The sequence below is a fragment of the Rana temporaria genome, chromosome 1, assembly GCF_905171775.1.
Source record: "Rana temporaria chromosome 1, aRanTem1.1, whole genome shotgun sequence".
Classification (NCBI taxonomy): domain Eukaryota; kingdom Metazoa; phylum Chordata; class Amphibia; order Anura; family Ranidae; genus Rana; species Rana temporaria.
The window spans coordinates 126,363,027-126,382,747 of NC_053489.1; the positions used below are offsets into that span (position 1 = coordinate 126,363,027).

Below are 19,721 nucleotides of genomic sequence, written 5' to 3' on the forward strand. Positions count from 1 at the left end.
CTGCCACAAGTTGTGGGTTGTCCACTGGCCACGTCACCTGGCCACGTCACCTACCACAAGTTGTGGATTTTCCACTTGCCACGTCACCTGCTTCAAGTTGTGTATTGTCCACTTGCCATGTCATCTGCCATGTCACCTGGCCACGCCACCTGCCACAAGTTGTGGGTTGTCCACTGGCCACGTCACCTGGCCATGTCACCTGCCACAAGTTGTGGATTGTCCACTTGCCACGTCACCTGCCACGTCACCTGGCACAAGTTGTGGAATGTCCACTGGCCACGTCACCTGCCACGTCAACTGGCCACGTCACCTGCCACAAGTTGTGGATTGTCCACTTGAAACGTCACCTGCCTCAAGTTGTGTATTGTCCACTTGCCACGTCATCTGCCATGTCACCTGGCCACGCCACCTGCCACAAGTTGTGGATTGTCCACTGGCCACGTCACCTGGCCACAAGTTGTGGATTGTCCACTTGCCATGTCACCTGGCCACGTCACCTGCCACAAGTTGTGGATTGTCCACTTGTCACGTCACCTGCCACAAGTGGATTATGCACTAGCCAAATCACCTGGCCACGTCACCTGCCACAAGTTGTGGATTGTCCACTGGCCACATCACCTGCCATGTCACCTGGCCACGTTACCTGCCACAAGTTGTGGATTGTCCACTTGCCATGTCACCTGGCCACGTCACCTGCCACGTCACCTGGCCACGTCACCTGGCCACGTCACCTGCCACAAGTTGTGGAATGTCCACTGGCCACGTCACCTGCCACGTCAACTGGCCACGTCACCTGCCACAAGTTGTGGATTGTCCACTGGCCACGTCACCTGCCTCAAGTTGTGTATTGTCCACTTGCCACGTCACCTGACCACGACACCTGCCACAAGTTGTGGATTGTCCACTTGTCACGTCACCTGCCACAAGTGGATTATCCACTTGCCAAATCACCTGGCCACGTCACCTGCCACAATTTGTGGATTGTCCACTGGCCACGTCCCCCTCTGCATATTAAGTGTTATATTACAGCAGCCTGTGACAGTTTCTTGCCCTCCTAGATGTTATGATGTGGGTTCACACTGGCAAGCTGCAGTTTAGCTGCAGTTCTGGCATGTTACCCTCCAGTCCCTCAGACTTCTATTAGGTTGTACATTTTTGCTGCATGTTGCCCCCGGCCCCTCAGACTTCTATTAGGTTGTACATTTTTGCTGCATGTCCTGAAAGTGCACAAAAAGTCCTGCATGCCGCATCTGTGGTGCAATTCCAAAAAATGCAGCAAAAACGCACAATTTCTAATTAGAAGTCTGAGGGACTGGGGCTATGGAAAACCGCCACAGTGGCGGCCTGTCCATTAAGGGCACACGGGCACTGCCCCCTCCATTATGCCACCCCCATATGTAAAATGGATAGATTCATGCCTGACCGGCCACTAAGATGGGGTAAGTGTCGGTCAGACAGCGAGTGGGTGGAGGGTGTGTCACAGTGGCTGCAATTGATGGGACAAAGTGGCTGCATTTGATGGGACAAAGTGGCTGCATTTGATGGGGCACAGTGGCTGCATTTGATGGGGCACAGTGGCTGCATTTGATGGGGCACAGTGGCTGCATTTGATGGGGCACAGTGGCTGCATTTGATGGGGCACAGTGGCTGCATTTGATGGGGCAAAGTGGCTGCATTTGATGGGACAAAGTGGCTGCATTTGATGAGGCACAGTGGCTGCATTTGATGGGGCACAGTGGCTGCATTTGATGGGGCACAGTGGCTGCATTTGATGGGACAAAGTGGCTGCATTTGATGGGGCACAGTGGCTGCATTTGATGGGGCACAGTGGCTGCATTTGATGGGGCACAGTGGCTGCATTTGATGGGGCACGGTGACTGCATTTAATGGGGCACAGTGGCTGCATATAATGGGGCACAGTGGCTGCATTTGATGGGGCACAACAGCTGCATTTGATGGGACAAAGTGGCTGCATTTGATGGGCACAGTGGCTGCATATAATGGGGCACAGTGGCTGCATATAATGGGGCACAGTGGCTGCATTTGATGTTTTTGTTCAGTTTGATTGCTTCCCCCCAAAAAAATGTTGAGCACCAGTGTGAGCCAAAAGGCTTGCACTCACAGATACTCCACTGAAAAGTTATCAATTCTCATGTCACTTTTCAGAGGCATTTGACAGACAGTAAGGAGGTGATGCCTAATTTCCTCCCTGCCTGTTTTAACCTCAGCCAGTCCCTCCAGATATTTCACTTTGTACTCCACCTTATTTTCATTACTCTTTATAGGTATTAGATGTTCTCTCACCTTATTCTTTGCACATCTAATACATAATGAGAGTTCTGGAAATAAGGTGGAGTTCAAAGTGAATTTCTAAACCTAAGTTGAGAACCCCTTTCAGAAGATTTGAGGATATTATTAAACTCAGAGACTGGTGGACTTAGGCCATCATAAATAGATTGAAAATCTGCCAGTTCAGCAGAAATTTCAATCTATCAATGTGCAGACTGGTTATACAGACTCCGATCTATCAACTGACTTCAGTACAACAATGGGAAATGTCCAACGATTTCTCTCTGTTCCAGCAATGTGGAGTGATTTCTCTCTCTGTGCCACAAATGTGGAGCAGTCTCTCTCTCTGTGCGGGCATTCCATCATTAACCCCCGCCACGTGCCCCCCCCCCCCCCCCCCCCCGGGCTGCTCAGTCTAAAATGCCCGGGCCTATTTTTTGTCCCAGTCCGGGCCTGTTTGCAGGCTAGAGTAACGTAGCCTAAGGCCTGGTAAGTTGTACTAGATTACATTTTTTTTTTAAACCACTTCCTTACTGGGCACATATACCCCTTCCTGACCAGGTGAAATTTCAGCTTGTGGCACTGCATCACTTTAACTGACAATTGCGCTGTCGTGCGACGTGGCTCCCAAACAAAATTGACGTCCTTTTTTCCCCACAAATAGAGCTTTCTTTTGGTGGTATTTGATCGCCTCTGCGGTTTTTATTTTTTGCGCTATAAACAAAAATAGAGCGACAATTTTGAAAAAAAAACAATATTTTTTACTTGTTGCTATAATAAATAGCCCATTTTTTTAAAAAAAAAAACTTTTTTTTTTCAGTCTAGCCGATACGTATTCTTCTACATATTTTTGGGGAAAAAAAATTAAAAAAAATCGCAAGAAGCGTCTGGTTTGCGCAAAAGTTATTGCGCTTACAAAATAGGGGACAGAATTATTATTATTTTTTATTATTTTTTATTTTACTACTAATGGCGGCGATCAGCATTTTTTTCGTGACTGCGACGTTATGGCGGACACATCGGACACTTTTGACACATTTTTGGCGCCATTCACATTTATACAGCGATCAGTGCTATAAATATGCACAAATTACTTTATAAATGTGACTGGCATTGAAGGGGTTAACACTAGGGGGTGAGGGAGGGGTTAAATGTGTTTCCCTAAATTGTGTTCTAACTGTAGGTGGAGGTGGGGTGACTGGGGTAGGTGACCGATCTATGTCCCTATGTACAAGGGACACAGATCGGTCTCCTCTCTCCCTGACAGGACGTGGAGCTCTGTGTTTACACACAGAGCTCCACATCTTGTCCCTGTAGCTGCCGATCGCGAGTCCCTGGCGGACATCACGGCCGCCAGGCACTCGCATCGGCATCTCAGCGATGCGGCGAGCACGCGCGCGCCGCCGGACGCGCGCGCGCCCACGCCGCCGGATGCGCGCGCAGGCCGTGTTTTTACGGCCTGTTAGAGATTGAGAACCACCCCGCGGCCGTATAAAGTCGTACGGCCATCGGGTAGTGGTTAAGACAATGCTACTATTCACAATATCTTCACAGAGAAAGGGGCTCTGCAACCAGGCATACAAGTATTTAGGAGAAAGTTTAAGGAAATATGATGTCACTATAAGGAGTGTGCAGATAAAGATGTCCCAAGGCCGGGGTGACATGTACTCTAAGCACAGAGCCTGAAGAAAAAATGTAGTTACATATAATTGTATTATGGAAAACATGTCACTACAAATACATGCATAAGGCCATGCTTTTTCAGGTGCACTTAAAGCGGAGGTCCACCCAAATTTTACCCAAAAGTAGCGTAGACTCCCACGGGAGTCTATGCCCGGAAGTGGGTGCAAATACCTGTCTTAGACAGGTATCTGCACCCCCCCTCCCCCTGAAAGGTGCCAAATGTGTCACCCGAGGGGGGGAGGGTTCCGAAAAGTTAAATTTTTGGCTGGAACTCCACTTTAAGTGTACACCTGAGATACCAATTGGGATGCAGCACTTGCACGGGCACAGTCGCTGCCCCCAAATTGACATCTGTGCAGGTGCATGTCCCCAAACTTACACTGTGTTCAGGGGCCCTCACAGATGTCATATTGGGCGTAGAAGCCCCAAACATTATATATTTTAAATTTACAGTGTCTTAAAAAAGTATTCTTACCCCTTGAAATTGTCCACATTTTTGTCATGTTACAACCAAAAATGTAAAGGTATTTTATTGGGATTTTTTTGTGATAGACCAACACAAAGTGACACATAATTGTGAAGTGGAAGAAAAACTATAAATGGTTTTCCAAATTTTTTACAAATAGATATCTGAAAAATGTTGTATGTATTTGTATTCAGCCCGCTTTACTCTAAAAAACCCCAACTAAAATCTAGTGGAACCAATTGCTTTTAGAAGTCACTTAATTAGTAAATAGAGTCCATCTGTGTGTAATTTAAACTCAGTATAAATACAGCTGTTCTGTGAAGCCCTCATAGGTTTGTTAGAGAACCTTAATGGAGAAGCAGCCAATGGTAACTCTGGAGAAGCTACAGAGATCCACAACTATTGGTCATGCACTCCACAAATCTGGCCTTTATGGAAGAGTGGCAAGATGAAAGCCATTGTTGAAGAAAGTCATAAGAAGTCCCATTTGCAGTTTGTGAGAAGCCATGTGGGGGACACAGCAAACATATGGAAGAAGGTGCTCTGGTCAGATGAGACAAAAATTTTACTTTTTAGCCTAAAAGCAAAACGCTATGTGTGGCAGAAAACTTAGGCTGGCCATACATTTTACAATTTTCTTCTATAGGTTTACCAAAACCATATAATATGAGGTCAAAGTTAAACACTTTCAATTTGTGTGCAATCAGGCAGGCCCTTGCACTACAACAGCTGAAGGTAAATTTAAAGGAAATTGAATAAGAAAATTGTATGGTGTATGCCTGGCCAGCTTAACACTGCACATAACTCTGATTTAGGAATCGACCGATTACCGATGCACCCGATATTCACTTTTTTATTGCTTCAAGGGGTTATACCGGGGTGATGCATGCAGCGGTACCGTTCTTTAGAGCGGACGGTTGGCTTTATTGTAATAACAAGTGATGTGGCTCAGCAGCCACTTGGCTGTTATTACAAGCAGGGGGAGGGGATGCATCCCAACGCCTTCTGCCTGTGCTCTTCCATCCCACCGGGAGGCCCGAACAACCAGCCGGCACGTCCATCAGCTGGCCGAAGACCCGAACAGAGCCAATGCTCAGTTCGGGTCTCGGATCTAGTAGGGGTGCAACGGATCAAAAAACTCACGGATCGGAACGATCCTCGGATCAGGAGTCACGGATCGGATCATTTTCGGATCAGCGCAAAAAAAATAAAAAAAAATAGTGTTTTCATTGGTCCAAAAAAAAAAAAAATTATATATATATATATATATATATATATACATATACATTTCAGGGGTGGATTAAAGAGGAAGCAGGTGAGGCTGTTTGGGACTTGTTAAAAGTACAATCTTGATGTTTTTACAGATTATATATATATATATATATATATAATCTGTAAAAACATCAAGATTGTACTTTTAACAAGTCCCAAACAGCCTCACCTGCTTCCTCTTTAATCCACCCCTGAAATGTGCTCTCCCCCCCCCCCCCCCTCCTCTCACACCAGTGCTTCTCTGCTAATATTCCCTCTCCATGTCGGCTTGCCAGAGCCCAGCGTGACACGCCTCCCCGGGGAGGCGTGTCACGCTGGGCTCTGGCAAGCAGACTGGGTGGAGCAAGATGGCCGCCGCTGCGGAGCTAGGCCGAAGCCGGGGACTTTCCTAGGCCTAGGCTCCGGAGTGCTCCGCGGATCGCGGGGTGTGCCGATCCGAACGGGGTGGCCCGTTCGGATCACGGATCGGTGATGATCCGTTGCACCCCTAGGATCTAGTAATGCGGAAGCGATGTCATGAAATCACTTCCTGGATTACTGGCATCTTAAAAGGTGCCAGTTTTGAAAAATAAAGTATTCAAAAACGCTGATCTTGACGTTTTGAATACTTTGAAGTGCAGAGGAGGGGTTTGGGGTCTTATAGACTACCAATACCTCCATAAAGAGTACCTCTCACATGCCTATCACTGTCACAAGGGATGTTTACATTCCTTGTGACAGCAATACCAGTGATAAAAAAAAAAAAAAAATTAAATGTACATAATATCGGCAAAAAATATCGGCAGGAGAGGTGGCCGAAATATAGGTATTATATTGGCACCAAAAAAACAATAACGGTCGATCCCTACTCTGAACATACCACCCCCCACAGTGAAACATGGTGGTGGCAGCATCATGTTGTGGGGATGCTTTTCTTCAGCAGGGACAGGGAAGCTGGTCAGAGGTGATGGGAAGATGGATGAAGCCAAATACAGGGCAATCTTAGAAGAAAATCTGTTAGAGTCTGCAAAAGACTGAAGCCCCACACTATCAGTTTCCCTGCAGGTTTTTTTCTTCAGATTTACCAAAACCATCTAATATGAGGTCAAACCTCAAGAGTTTCGATTTGTATGCAATCAGGCAGGCCCTTGCATTACATGGTTTTGGTAAACCTGAAGAGAAAAACTTTCAGGAAAACTGATAGTGTGTATGGGGCTTGAGACTGGGGTGGAGGTTTACCTTTCAGTAGGACAACAACACTAAACATACACTCAGAGATACAATGGAATGGTTTCGATCAGGGGTCTCCAAACTGTGGCCCGAGGGCCGGATGTGGCCCTTTGTGAGCCTTCATCCGGCCCTTGGGGCAGTATTGCTCCCAATGATATGAGGCACTATTCCTCATAATGACACCAACAATGGGGCACTATTTCTTCCACTAATAGCAATGATGGAGCACTATTCCTCCTCCAACTGCCCAGCAGCATTGGGGCCGTGTTTATTCTAACTGGTGCTCAGGCCTTGGGGCATTTTCTACACCCCACTGGTCAGAATCCGGCCCCCCTGAAGTCTGAAAGACAATAAACTGGCCCTTTGCTTGAAAAGTATGGAGACCCCTGGTTTAGATCAAAGCATATTCATGTGTTAGAATGGCCCAGTCAAAGTCAAGACCTAAATCCAATTGAGAATCTGTGGCAAGATTTGAAAATTGCTGTTCACAGACGCTCTCCATCCAATCTGACAGAGCTTGAGCTATTTTGCAAACAAGAATGGGCAAAAATCTGTACAAAGTTGGTAGAGACATCCCTAAAAAGACTTGCAGCTGTAATTGCAGCGAAAGGTGGTTCTACAAAGTATTGAGTCAGGGGGGTGAATACAAATGCACACCACACGTTTTACATATTTATTTGTAAAAAAATAAAAATAATTGGAAAACCATTTATCATTTTCCCTCCACCTCCCAATTATGTGCCACTTTGTGTTGGTCTATCAAATAAAATCCCAGTAAAATAAATTTACGTTTTTGGTTGCAACGTGACAAAATGTGGAAAGTGTGTGTGTGTGTGTGTGTGTGTGTGTGTGTGTGTGTGTGTGTGTGTGTGTGTGTGTGTATGTGTATATATATATATATATATATATATATATATATATATATATATATACACACACACAATTTTTTTTATTATTATTATTTTTTTATTATTTAGCAGAGGCCCTATAGAACAAAATGATGGGTGTTGCAATACACATTGATGAAATTTATTGCACACAAACACAATTTTTGGTGAAATATAAAAAATGATGTTATGCCAAGAAAATAGATATCCAACTTGTCATGCTTTAAAATTGTGTATGCCCGTAGAATAGCGCCAAACTATGGTAGTTAAAAGTCTCCATAGCCAAGGCTTTAAACGCCTTTACAGGTTACCAGTTTAGAAAAACACAAGAGGTCTGGCACTAGAATTATTGCTCTCGTTCTGACATTCACGACAATAGCTCACAAGTGTGGTGCGATCATTTACATATGCGTGAGTGACTTACTTATGGGTTCACATTTGCACGTAGGGACTGGGGCACTTTACTTTTTTTAATTTTTATCTAAAGAGGTGAGCATGCGCAGCTCCATTACCAGCACAGTGCCAATGTACTTGGATGAATGACTCCCACACATGTACAGGAGTGACATCATTCTGCATTAGCCAATAAAGATGGCTGAAGACCCAGCACCCAAAAGATGGGGGGGAAGATGCCAGCGCTAGTGAGAAACCTCGCCGAGGTTCGGTTCGGACCGTTGGAGCATACGTATACCTGCTTTAAGTCTCTGCATTAACGTGGGTGCATTCATAACACTTTGGCAAAAGGTGGACTGCGGCTTTAGGGCCCATTCATACCAGAACATGGTATGCGTTGCCCTTGTAAGATGCACACGAGTGACTTTGATTGTGAATAGCACCCTAACCTGTTTAACCACTTCCATACAGGGCATTTTCACCCCCTTCCTGCCCAGACCAATTTTTAGTTTTCAGCACTGTTGCAATTTAACCTCCCTGGCGGTATGATTCTGTCTGGAATTACGTACCAAAAGCGGTACAATTATTTGCAAGGAAATTTGGCGTTTTATATTGTAGGACTGTAATTCTTAGGAATAACTCACTTAAATCTGACCAAACAAGATTCTAATAGGCATCCCGGGTATGACTTTTTTTAAAAACAAAATTATAAATTATAATATAATAAATAATTATAAATAATTATAACAAATAATATAATTCTAATAAAAATTATTCAATAATGTAATCAAATCAAAATCACTGAAATTTGCTCAGTTGCAAAATTGTCGCTGTCATAATTTTTTTTTTTTTTATGACGAATTTCCCCACAAATCGCTATCGCACAATTCTGCAAGTGATTATAATTTATTATCGCTGTTTTCTAGCTGATCTAAAACCATTTTTGACATAAAAAGACACTTTTGGTTGCTATGGACAATCTCCAGTTTTCAGGCAGAAAGAAATGTTTTTATTATATAAAATGACATGTAGGGCACTGGGCAGACCACTAGGGACAAGGGGGGTGTGTATTTTTTACATACAGTACTGTAATCTATAAGATTACAGTATACTGTATGTATTGTGTTTGTTTACTTTTTTGAATTTGGCGCCGATCTCCGCTCCCGTGCGTCGTAACGTCGCAGGGAACGGAGATCGGCGGCACAGGAGGACGCTGTGTGAATCGAGCGAGGTCCTGCTCGCTCACACAGCGCGGTGACATCGCTGGATCCAGGACAAGGTAAGCCAGCGCACGCTGCAGGCTCTGCATGTCTACCCCGAGCGTGACTCGGGGTTACCGATTATAGCAAAAAAAAAAACTCACCCCGAGTCACGCTCGGGGATACCGCCAGGGGGGTTAAATGACAATTGCGCGGTCATGCAACACTGTACCCAAATGAAATCTTTATGTTTTTCCCCCCACAAATAGAGATTTTGGTTGGTGGTATTTGATCATCTCTGCGGTTTTTATTTTTTGCGCTATAAACAAAAGAAGAGCAACAATTTTGAAAAAACACCATATTTTTTACTTTTTGATTTAATAAATATCAAAGAAAAAAAAAAGAAAAAAATATTTTTTTCCTCAGTTTAGATCGATACGTATTCTTCTACATATTTTTGGTTAAAAAAAAAAAAAAAATCGCAATAAGCGTATATTGATTGGTTTGCGCAAAAGTTATAGCGTCTACGAAATAGGGGATAGATTTATGGCATTTGTATTTATTATTTTACTAGTAATGGCGGCGATCTGCGATTTTTATTGTGACTGTGACATTGTGGCGGACATATCGGACACTTTTGACACGTTTTTGGGATCATTCACATTTATACAGCGATTATTGCTATAAAACTGCACTGATTACTATGTAAATGTGACTGGCAGGGAAGGGGTTAACACTAGGGGGCGCTGAAGGGTAACCCCTTCAGCGCCCCCTAGTGTTAACCCCTTCCCTGCCAGTCACATTTACATAGTAATCAGTGCAGTAATATGTTCCCTAAAGTGTGTTCTAACTGTAGGGGGACTTGTGTTCCTCTGTACTGGGAACACACATCGGTCTCCTCACCTCTGACAGGAGGTGGATCTGTGTGTTTACACACACAGATCCACACTCCTGCCGTCATTGCTGGCAATCGCGGGTGCCCGGCGGACATCGTGGGTGCCGGGCACACGCACTGGGTCGCGAGCAATGCTGCGGGCACGCCCCCTAGCGGCTGCGTTGTAAAGGACGTCATATGACGACGTCATATTACTATGGCTCGGTAGGGAACTGGTTAACAAACACAGCGTGGTGGAGGCCACTTAATGACATGGGGCCACGCAATTTGGTGTGCTGTGATTTTCGAAAGTTGCATCTGCCATACTTTTTGCGCCTCTGTGTTTTGAAGCCCATTGAAATGAATGTGCTGTCAAAAATTAAATGTGGAAAGATGTATGTGTTCTGGTGGAAACCGGCCCATAAAGCGGTTCTAAAGGCTCAAAGTTGTTTACCTTCATGCATTCTATGCGTGCAACAGCCGCCCTAATACTTACCTGAGCCCATCACAATCCAGAAATGTGCACAAGAACCTCAGCTCTCCGAGGACTTACCCTCCTCATTGGCTGAGACAGCAGCAAAAGACTTTGGCCCCCGCTGCTGTCAATCACAGCCAGTGAGGGGAGAGAGGGGGCGGGGCCAAGTCACGACTGTGTGTGTGAATGGACATGTAAGGGCAGCAGCTCGGGAGCCCCCTGAGCAAGTTGCTTGCTGTGGGGGGCACTAGGCAGGAGCACCGACGGGGGACCCAAGAAGAGGAGGATTGGGGCTGCTCTCTGCCAAACCAATACACAGAGCAAGTGAGTATGACATGTTTGTTATAATTATAGTGTTCCAATTGCCTTTATTATAAATTTAAAGTGGAACTACAGTAAACTCTCGCAATCCATATTATCGGCCCCGCAGTGCGATGTCTGCGTTCGCACAAATGCGTACCTAGGCTCAAAGTGTGAGAATTGTCCTGGGCAGGAAGCGGGTGAAAGTGCCCGGTATTGAAGCGGTTAAAGCGGTTTCTCAGTAAAACAAGTAATGAAGACACGGATGGATGGGGGAGTTTGCATTGAATAATAAAAATGAATGAAACCGTGTTTCTGATTTGTGGTGCTCAGATGCAGTGACATAGCAGGTACTTTCCAGTATGGAGGATCATGTGACCCCTCCACGTGACAGTGCTGGCTGATGGGGGATCCATAGCCCTGTGTAATATATTCTCTGATGGCTGAACAGAAAGTCTGTCCATAGACGATGCTGGGAGGACCCTGCTGCCTTCCTTCCTCCCCCTGCAGGCACACATTGTATTATGTGTATAGATAAACACACTACACACACACAATCATACAAATTACCTTCCTATAGCACACATGTGTACATGGAGGAGGGAGGGACAGATTTATATACATTCTCACCCCCTTCCAGGTTACCAGCACTGATCAGCCAATATATAGCCAGGGAAGAGAAGTACCTGATGGTCTGGCCACTCACAGGTTAATCTCCTGGCTGAGCGTTTGATGGGACTGCCGCTTGTCAGCGCTGCTGGGAGAAGAGAGACTAGTGGGCGGGGATACGGTCCATAAATGGGAGGAGAGAGGCTAGTGGGCGGGGATACGGTCCATAGCTGGGAGGAGAGAGGCTTAGTGGGCGGGCGTACAGTTAATTTTTGGGAGGAGAGAGACTGGTGGGCGGGGACATCGTGCTTGTCAGCGGTGTTGTGAATGCATAGGATAAGCTGGTGGGAGGAGTGATTATTACTTGTCATTGCTGATGGGAGGGTGCATAGTACCTAGCAGGGAGGGGATAAGCTGATGGCTGGTAGGGTGGGGATAGGTTAGTGGGAGGGGCGATAGTGCCTGGCAGGGAGGGGAGAGGAAGTGTGCAGTCCGGGCAGACCCTCCTCCAGTGGCAGCCTGTGTACTGCTTGTTGTGTCCCAGCACAGACACGGAGATCGGGGCTCCTGTACTCCACCATGATGGCTGATCACTAGGCGCTGTCACCCCGCACTGCCTTCCCTGACACTCCATACAGACTCCGGAGAGGAGACACACACCTGCCTGGACATGGAGTCCGCATCGAATGGCAAGTATCTGCGGGAGTGATGGAGGGCTCGGGGAACACGTGAATGTCAGCCACAGATGATCAGAGAGAGGGAGCATTATGGCTGCATGCCTGTCATTCCTCCCCTCCCTCTATTCTCAGTGTAAACATTAGAGGATCCATCATACTGGATCTGTCGGTATGGAGGGAGGAGGACACCAAGGGCTGTCACTGCCCAGTCCTGGGACATCACTGTCCTCATCTACTGACAGCCAACTGTCATCTCATGTGAAGGTCAGAGAGACAGCACTGTGCACATAGGGGAGATATCCTCATCTGTATACATATCCCATGGGGAGAAGTGTCCATGTCCTGTATACATGTCCCATGGGGAGAAGTGTCCCCGTCCTGTATATATGTCCCATGGGGAGAAGTGTCCCTGTCCTGTATACATATCCCATGGGGAGAAGTGTCCCCGTCCTGTATATATGTCCCATGGGGAGAAGTGTCCCCGTCCTGTATATATGTCCCATGGGGAGAAGCGGTCCCCGTCCTGTATACATGTCCCATGGGGAGAAGTGTCCCCGTCCTGTATATATGTCCCATGGGGAGAAGTGTCCCCGTCCTGTATATATGTCCCATGGGGAGAAGTGTCCCCGTCCTGTATATATGTCCCATGGGGAGAAGTGTCCCCATCCTGTGTATGTGTCCCATGGGGAGAAGTGTCCCCGTCCTGTATATATGTCCCATGGGGAGAAGTCCTGTATACATGTCCCATGGGGAGAAGTGTCCCCGTCCTGTATATATGTCCCATGGGGAGAAGCGGTCTCCGTCCTGTGTGTGTGTGTGTGTGTGTGTGTATATGTATGTGTGTGTGTATATATATATATATATATATATATATATATATATATATATATATATATTAGTACTACAACACTAATATGATCAAATAAAGAAAAAAAACAACAACAACAAAAATAACCAAATGCTAAAGCTGCATACATAAAAAAAAGGTGCTAAACCAGTGAAAAAAATATACTCCGTCCTGTATATATGTCCCATGGGGAGAAGCGGGCACCCGTCCCGTATGTGTCCCATGGGGAGAAGCGGGCACCCGTCCCGTATGTGTCCCATGGGGAGAAGCGGGCACCCGTCCCGTATGTGTCCCATGGGGAGAAGCGGGCACCCGTCCCGTTTGTGTCCCCTAGGGGGAAGCGGGCCCCGTCCCGTATGTGTCCCATGGGGAGAAGCGGGCACCCGTCCAGTTTGTGTCCCCTAGGGGGAAGCGGTCGCCGTCCCGTTTGTGTCCCCTAGGGGGAAGCGGTCGCCGTCCCGTTTGTGTCCCCTAGGGGGAAGCGGTCGCCGTCCCGTTTGTGTCCCCTAGGGGGAAGCGGTCGCCGTCCCGTTTGTGTCCCCTAGGGGGAAGCGGGCCCCGTCCCGTTTGTGTCCCCTAGGGGGAAGCGGGCCCCGTCCCGTTTGTGTCCCCTAGGGGGAAGCGGGCCCCGTCCCGTTTGTGTCCCCTAGGGGGAAGCGGGCCCCGTCCCGTATGTGTTTCATACTATGGTGCACTATGTCATACAGAGAGCTGCTAGTAAATCTGATCATGGTGAACCAGTAATCTTCTAGATTGGTAATGGCCAATCACAGCACAGATGTATTTTACATATACTTGCAGAAAGCTCTGCCTATTGTTTATCGGAATGCATACCCCAAATAACAGGAAGTCTCTGTAGTTGGCTGACACTGGCCTGTAATTTACTTTCATTATGAATCCAGCCCTGTGATACAAGCCCTGAAATCATGTGAAAGGTCGTCGTGTCTTCCCACTGCTTTCTGTTACAAGTGTAAAAGATTCTCCAGGGAGACGGCGAACACTCATCTGAAATATACACAAGGGGTTTTGTATTTCTGTCTATCCAGTCCGGAGACTTGGACAGCTCTGCCACATAGCACAGCCAGATGGAAAACACCACAGATTCTATTTACCATTATATGGTGGTGTCCCTCTTCACTCCCAGCCTGGTGACTGAACATTGGGGCTGGGGTCACACTTCTGTGAATTGGATTTCCCGCCTCTAATTCACATGACTGGAGAGTGTTCTCAATGGTGTTGGTTCACACTCCTTCGGGGCAGTCGCGGTCCACATATGGAAAGGGTCCTGTGTGTATTTGGCTCTGAATCAAATTTAGGCTGAAATTCAGACCTGATTTTCACCCAAATCGGTGAGTGGGGACGCACTGGACCCCCTGCTGTGAGCCGTGGCCACAGATGGTGTGAACTCTTAAAGTGGTTAAGCCGCTCTGTTCTCTTTACACAAACTTCTCTGTTTGCTAATAACAGGTGTCCCAGTGTATGTGCTTTATAAATAAAGTGCCGTTATGTATGTGATTTCAGTCCGCCGCTTGGCGCTCACGTGACTGGCCGCCACTCTCCTCTCCCCGTCCGACAGCTACAGTGGGAGGGGCCGAGAATCCCCTGCTGACGTCAGTCGGAAGGAGAGTGGCGGCCGTTCACAGGAGCGAAATCTGGTAGAACGGCACTTTATTTATAAAGCACATACACTGGGACATCTGTCGTTAGCAAACCGAGAAGTTTTTGGGAAAATGTAGAAGTAATTTTAAAGAGGAACTTCAGTCATTTTTTCATCTTTCCATCTATTAAATCCTCTGCATTTTTTTTTCTGCCAGTAAATACCTTATACAGCCCACTTCCTGTTTCTTGTCTGGGGGAAAAAAACCTAGGCTTATGACATCATACACGGCTTTCTCTCTCACTCTTTTGAGAGTTTTCCGGGAAGGGATGAGTCATAAGAGGGCCAATGAGTGCTGCCGACCTGGAGGTGTGCCTCTGTGTAAATCCAGGAAGTGAACAGGCAGCAGCTTGAGCTGCCCACGGTTAAAATGGCTGCAGCCAGACTCAGTGGAGGGAGATTTCTGCAGCATATTTGGCAAGTACAGAATCACAGTATATATAAAATAATATGCAAAGTGGTTGGAGGGAAACTTCAGAATGACAAAGATGTTTTTATTACAAATTATGTGAGCAGACTGCAGTTTCTATTTAAAGTGGAGGTTCACCCTAAAAACTCATTTTTAACATTAGAGCCAGCATACTAAGTACATTTACTTTTGGCAGGTCATTTTTTATTTTTTTTTCTCTGTACATACCTTTTTTATATCCTGATTTTGTCCAGGGCTTCCGCGTTCTGATGACTGCGGGACTGGGCGTTCCTATCCTTCGGTTTCGATGATTGACGGCTTGTGAAACGGGTCCCCTGTCGCACAACGCGTGTCACCAGATTCCCGGAGATAGCCGAGCTGCGGGTCGGCACTATACGGCGCCTGCACCCGCCGTGTAGAGCTGACTGCGCAGGCGCCGTATAGTGCCGACTCGCAGCTCGGCTATTTCCTGGAATTTTTTTTGGGTGAACCCCCGCTTTAACATAATACATATAGGCTTAAACTCATGAAGAAGTAAAAAAAATAAAAAAAACAAATTATTATTATTTTGAATATTTACTATAAGAAAAAGTTAAATATTATATATATATATATATATATATATAAATAATTTTTTTTTTTTTTATTAATGGTCTTGTTTTTTTTTTTTTTTTTTTTAAAGCGCAAAAAATAAGAACTTCAGAGGTGATCAAATACCCCCAAAAGAAAGCTCTACTTGTGGGGGAAAAAAAGGACATCAATTTTGTTTGGGTACAGCATCGTGCAATTGTCAGTTAAATTGATGCAGTGCTGTATCGCTAAAAATGACGTAGTCATCAAGGGGGTAAATCCTTCTGGGGTTGAAGTGGTTAAGCAGCAGGAGGGGAGGTGTGGGCACTTGTAAGAGCTGGCAGGGAGGGGAGGGGAGGGGAGAGAGGAGAGCTGTGGATGACGGAGGCACGCAAACTGACCATGGTGTCAGGGCTCAGGAGCCATGATATACCGTAGTCAATTTATAGGGGAGTGGGCAGAGTCAGGCAGGATCAGCCAGGTATTTGTCAGGTGATACAGGGGGCCAAGCTCTGTGCTGTTTAACATGCTTTAAAACATGGATCTTCAAACTACGGCCCTCTAGTTGTTCAGGAACTACAATTCCCATCATGCCTAGTCATGTCTGTGAATGTCAGTTTTGCAATGCCTCATGGGATGTGTAGTTCCGCAACAGCTGGAGGGCCGTAGTTTGAAGATCCCTGCTTTAAAAGAACAGTGTGTGTGTGTGTGTGTGTGTGTGTATATATGTATAGGGTAACACATTTTTTTTTTTTTTTTTTTTTTTATTAAGGTATTTTCAATGTTGTTGAGATACAAAACAGGGCCATAAGGGCATACCCCGGCCAATCATTGCACGTAGCAACATGCACAAAAAGTAACAATATAAAAGAACAGACATAACAGTTAACCTCACACCATAACTCTAGGCATGTCTAGCTAAACATTACCTAAACACCTCTCGGGTTGCACATATCAGGAATACAGAAGGAGCTATTGCATCTTGCAGAACCTCTTCCCAATCCTCAGTGACTGAATTGAAAGCTACAGGGGCCCTTGGGAGTAACTATGGTCCTCCCATTATCTATGCTTCACCTCCTGTTACTAGATCAGAATATGGGTCTCAACTCCAAGTGTCACAAGTGGTTACCAATGCAGTCTTTCTGAGCTATTCCCCAGGGGGCTGATCGTCTGTTGTGGATTCCGAGTCCGTCCACAGGTGCCAGACTTTGTCACATTTTTTGGGGCATCCTCGGGACAGATACGTCGCTTTGTAGAGGGGTATAGTTGCATTAACCATCTGCTTCCATGCGTTCAACGTGGGAGGGGCGGCTGACTTCCACTTCAAGACTATGGCTTTCCTTGCGTAAAAAAGAAGGATACCTATGAGGGTGTGTGTTGTACACGGTAAATTTGGGATAGTGGCTTGGAGAGATCGACCTCAGCCAGGAGTATCTCCAAGCCATCAAGTTCCAGCCGAAGCTGGGGTGACCTGAACTGTGAATTAAAGGCGTGGCGGAGTTGCAGGAACCTAAAGAAGAAGGAGTTCGGAAGCTGAAATTTGTTTTTAAGCCTGTCAAATGTAAATAGCCCCAACTCGTCACATATGTCCCCTAGATACCTGATGCCCCTGACGGCCCACAAACCCGGGTCCTGCAGAGAGTGGAACTCCCGCAGCCTGGGGTTACACCAGAGTGGTGTATTGGGGGACCATCTGGCCTTCGCCAAGTTAGGTTTGATCACTACCAGGTACCATGCCTTTATAATCGCTTTCATAGCCGTTGTCAAAATTACTGGAGAACCCCCCGAACCCCTATAGAGGGCATTGCGAAGGGCCTCAAAGGATCCCAAGTGAGCTGCCTCCAGAACGACTGACGCATTAGTATCGTCCGATACCAGCCAGTTGTGCGCATGAGTGAGCATTGCCGCTAAGTAGTAGGTGTGAAAGTCAGGGCAGGCAAGTCCCCCCTGTGTCCACGGCCTACGCAGAATCTTCTTACTGAATCTGGCCGGTCGTGATTGCCACAAGAAGGAGGCCACCGAGGAGTCTAGCTGCTGGAAGAAAGATTTTGGAATCCAGACCGAAGAGTGCCGTAAAATATACAGCAAGACCGGTAGGAGCTTCATTTTAATTAAGTTGATTCTACCTATGAGAGATAATGGGAGGTTCGACCAAGCTTTTAGTTTTAATTTGCACCACTGCAGCGCCGGGGACAAGTTAAGCTTAAGAAAATCCTGGGTATTGGAAGAGATGTTAATCCCTAAGTATCTAATAGTGTCAGCCCATTGCAGAGGGGAAGATTGATCTCTCAATCTCCCTGTCCAGGGTCAATGGGCAGGATGAGCGATTTGCTCCAGTTGGTTCGGAGGCCAGAAAGGGCCGCGAAACTGTCCAGGAGGCGAAGTGCCCCAGCTAGCGAAGGACCGGGGTCCCTAAGAAAGAGGATTAAATCATCCGCGTACAATGCCAGTTTCTCGACCACCGAACCCACTTGTATGCCGGATACCTCACTTGACCTCCGCAAGGCCTCAGCCAGGGGCTCCATCACCAGGGCGAACAACGCAGGGGACAAAGGACACCCCTGCCTCGTCCCCCTCCGAATATGTAAGGAGGGCAAGAGCCTGCCATTTAGTTTAATACAGGCCGTAGGGGCTCTGTATAATAGACCAATCCATTTCTGAAAAGTGGGGCCGAAGCCAAAACTATCCAGAACCTGCATCATATAGGACCATCTAACTGTGTCGAAAGCTTTTTCGATGTCAAGGCAAACCAATACCCGGGAGGCATTTTGTAGGCTAACACATTTTTAACCATGTCAGCCCCGGAAGATTCCCCCCCCCTAATGACCAGGCCATTTTTTGCCATACGGCACTGCGTCGCGTTACCTGACAATTGTGACGCTGTACCCAAAATTGTCCCTTTTTTCCCACAAATAGAGCTTTCTTTTGGTGGTAGTTGATCACCTCTGCGGTTTTTATTTTTTGCGCTATAAACAAAAATAGAACGACAATTTGGGGGGAAAAAAACAATATTTTTAACTTTTTGCTATGATAAATATCCCCCAAAAAATGTTAAACAAATTTCTACATCAGTTTAGGCCGATATGTATTCTTCTGCATATTTTTGGTAAAAAAAAATATTGCAATAAGTGTATATTGATTGGTTATAAGTAGTGCTGTCAGTTAAACGCGCTATTAACGGCGTTAACGCAAACCCACGTTAACGCCGTAAATTTTTTTTATCGCGCGATTAACGAGGCGGCGTTCGGGGGTTATACCGGGATGATGCCATCCCGGTACCGTTGTTTAGAGCGGGCGATCGGCTATCCAAACATAACAACCGATGCGGCTAAAAGCCGCTCGGTTGTTATGCCGGAGGAGCGGGAGGGGACATCCCCCCCCTCCCGCCGCCTTTCGCCGCTCTGACCGGGCCTCCCGTCCCACCGGGAGACCCGATCCTCCATCCGGCGCCTTCTGTGTCCAGGCGGAGACTGACACTAAGCCGTAAGTGGCTTTGATTCAGTCTCCGCATTGAAACCACGGAAGCGACGTCATGACGTCACTTCCGGGTTTCTCGGCTGCCAATGGCGCCGGATTTAAAAAAGTACACAGTATTCAGAATCGCTGTTTTCGGCGATCTGAATACTTTGAAGTGTAAAGGAGGGCTCGGAGGTCTTTTAGACCCCCGATCCCTCCATAAAGAGTACCTGTCACCACCTATTGCTGTCACAAGGGATGTTTACATTACTTTACTTTACATTACTTGTGACAGCAATAAAAGTGATCAAAATGTAAAAAAATTAAAAAAACACAATTTAATATTATAAAAAAATAAATAAGAAAACAAAAAAAAATTTTTGGCGCGATTAATCGTGAGTTAACTATGACATTAATGCGATTAATCGCGATTAAAAATTTTAATCGCT

General features: G+C 46.3%; 2 protein-coding genes across 2 annotated transcripts in view; one reads left to right on the top strand and one right to left on the bottom strand.

Annotated features, from left to right (window-relative positions):
• Positions 1-11,801, bottom strand: part of ERAP1 (endoplasmic reticulum aminopeptidase 1) — a 111,381-nt gene extending 99,580 nt beyond the window's left edge. Inside the window, exon 1 of the mRNA XM_040342557.1 lies at positions 11,734-11,801. The gene's annotated coding sequence lies outside the window, so the exon portion shown is untranslated. The remainder of the gene's footprint in view (positions 1-11,733) is intronic.
• Positions 11,802-12,105: 304 nt separating this feature from the next.
• LOC120931284 (leucyl and cystinyl aminopeptidase) overlaps positions 12,106-19,721 on the top strand; it is a 149,702-nt gene continuing 142,086 nt past the window's right edge. The window contains exon 1 of the mRNA XM_040342571.1: positions 12,106-12,345. Within this exon, the coding sequence (XP_040198505.1) occupies positions 12,327-12,345 (19 nt within the window). The 5' untranslated portion in view covers positions 12,106-12,326. The remainder of the gene's footprint in view (positions 12,346-19,721) is intronic.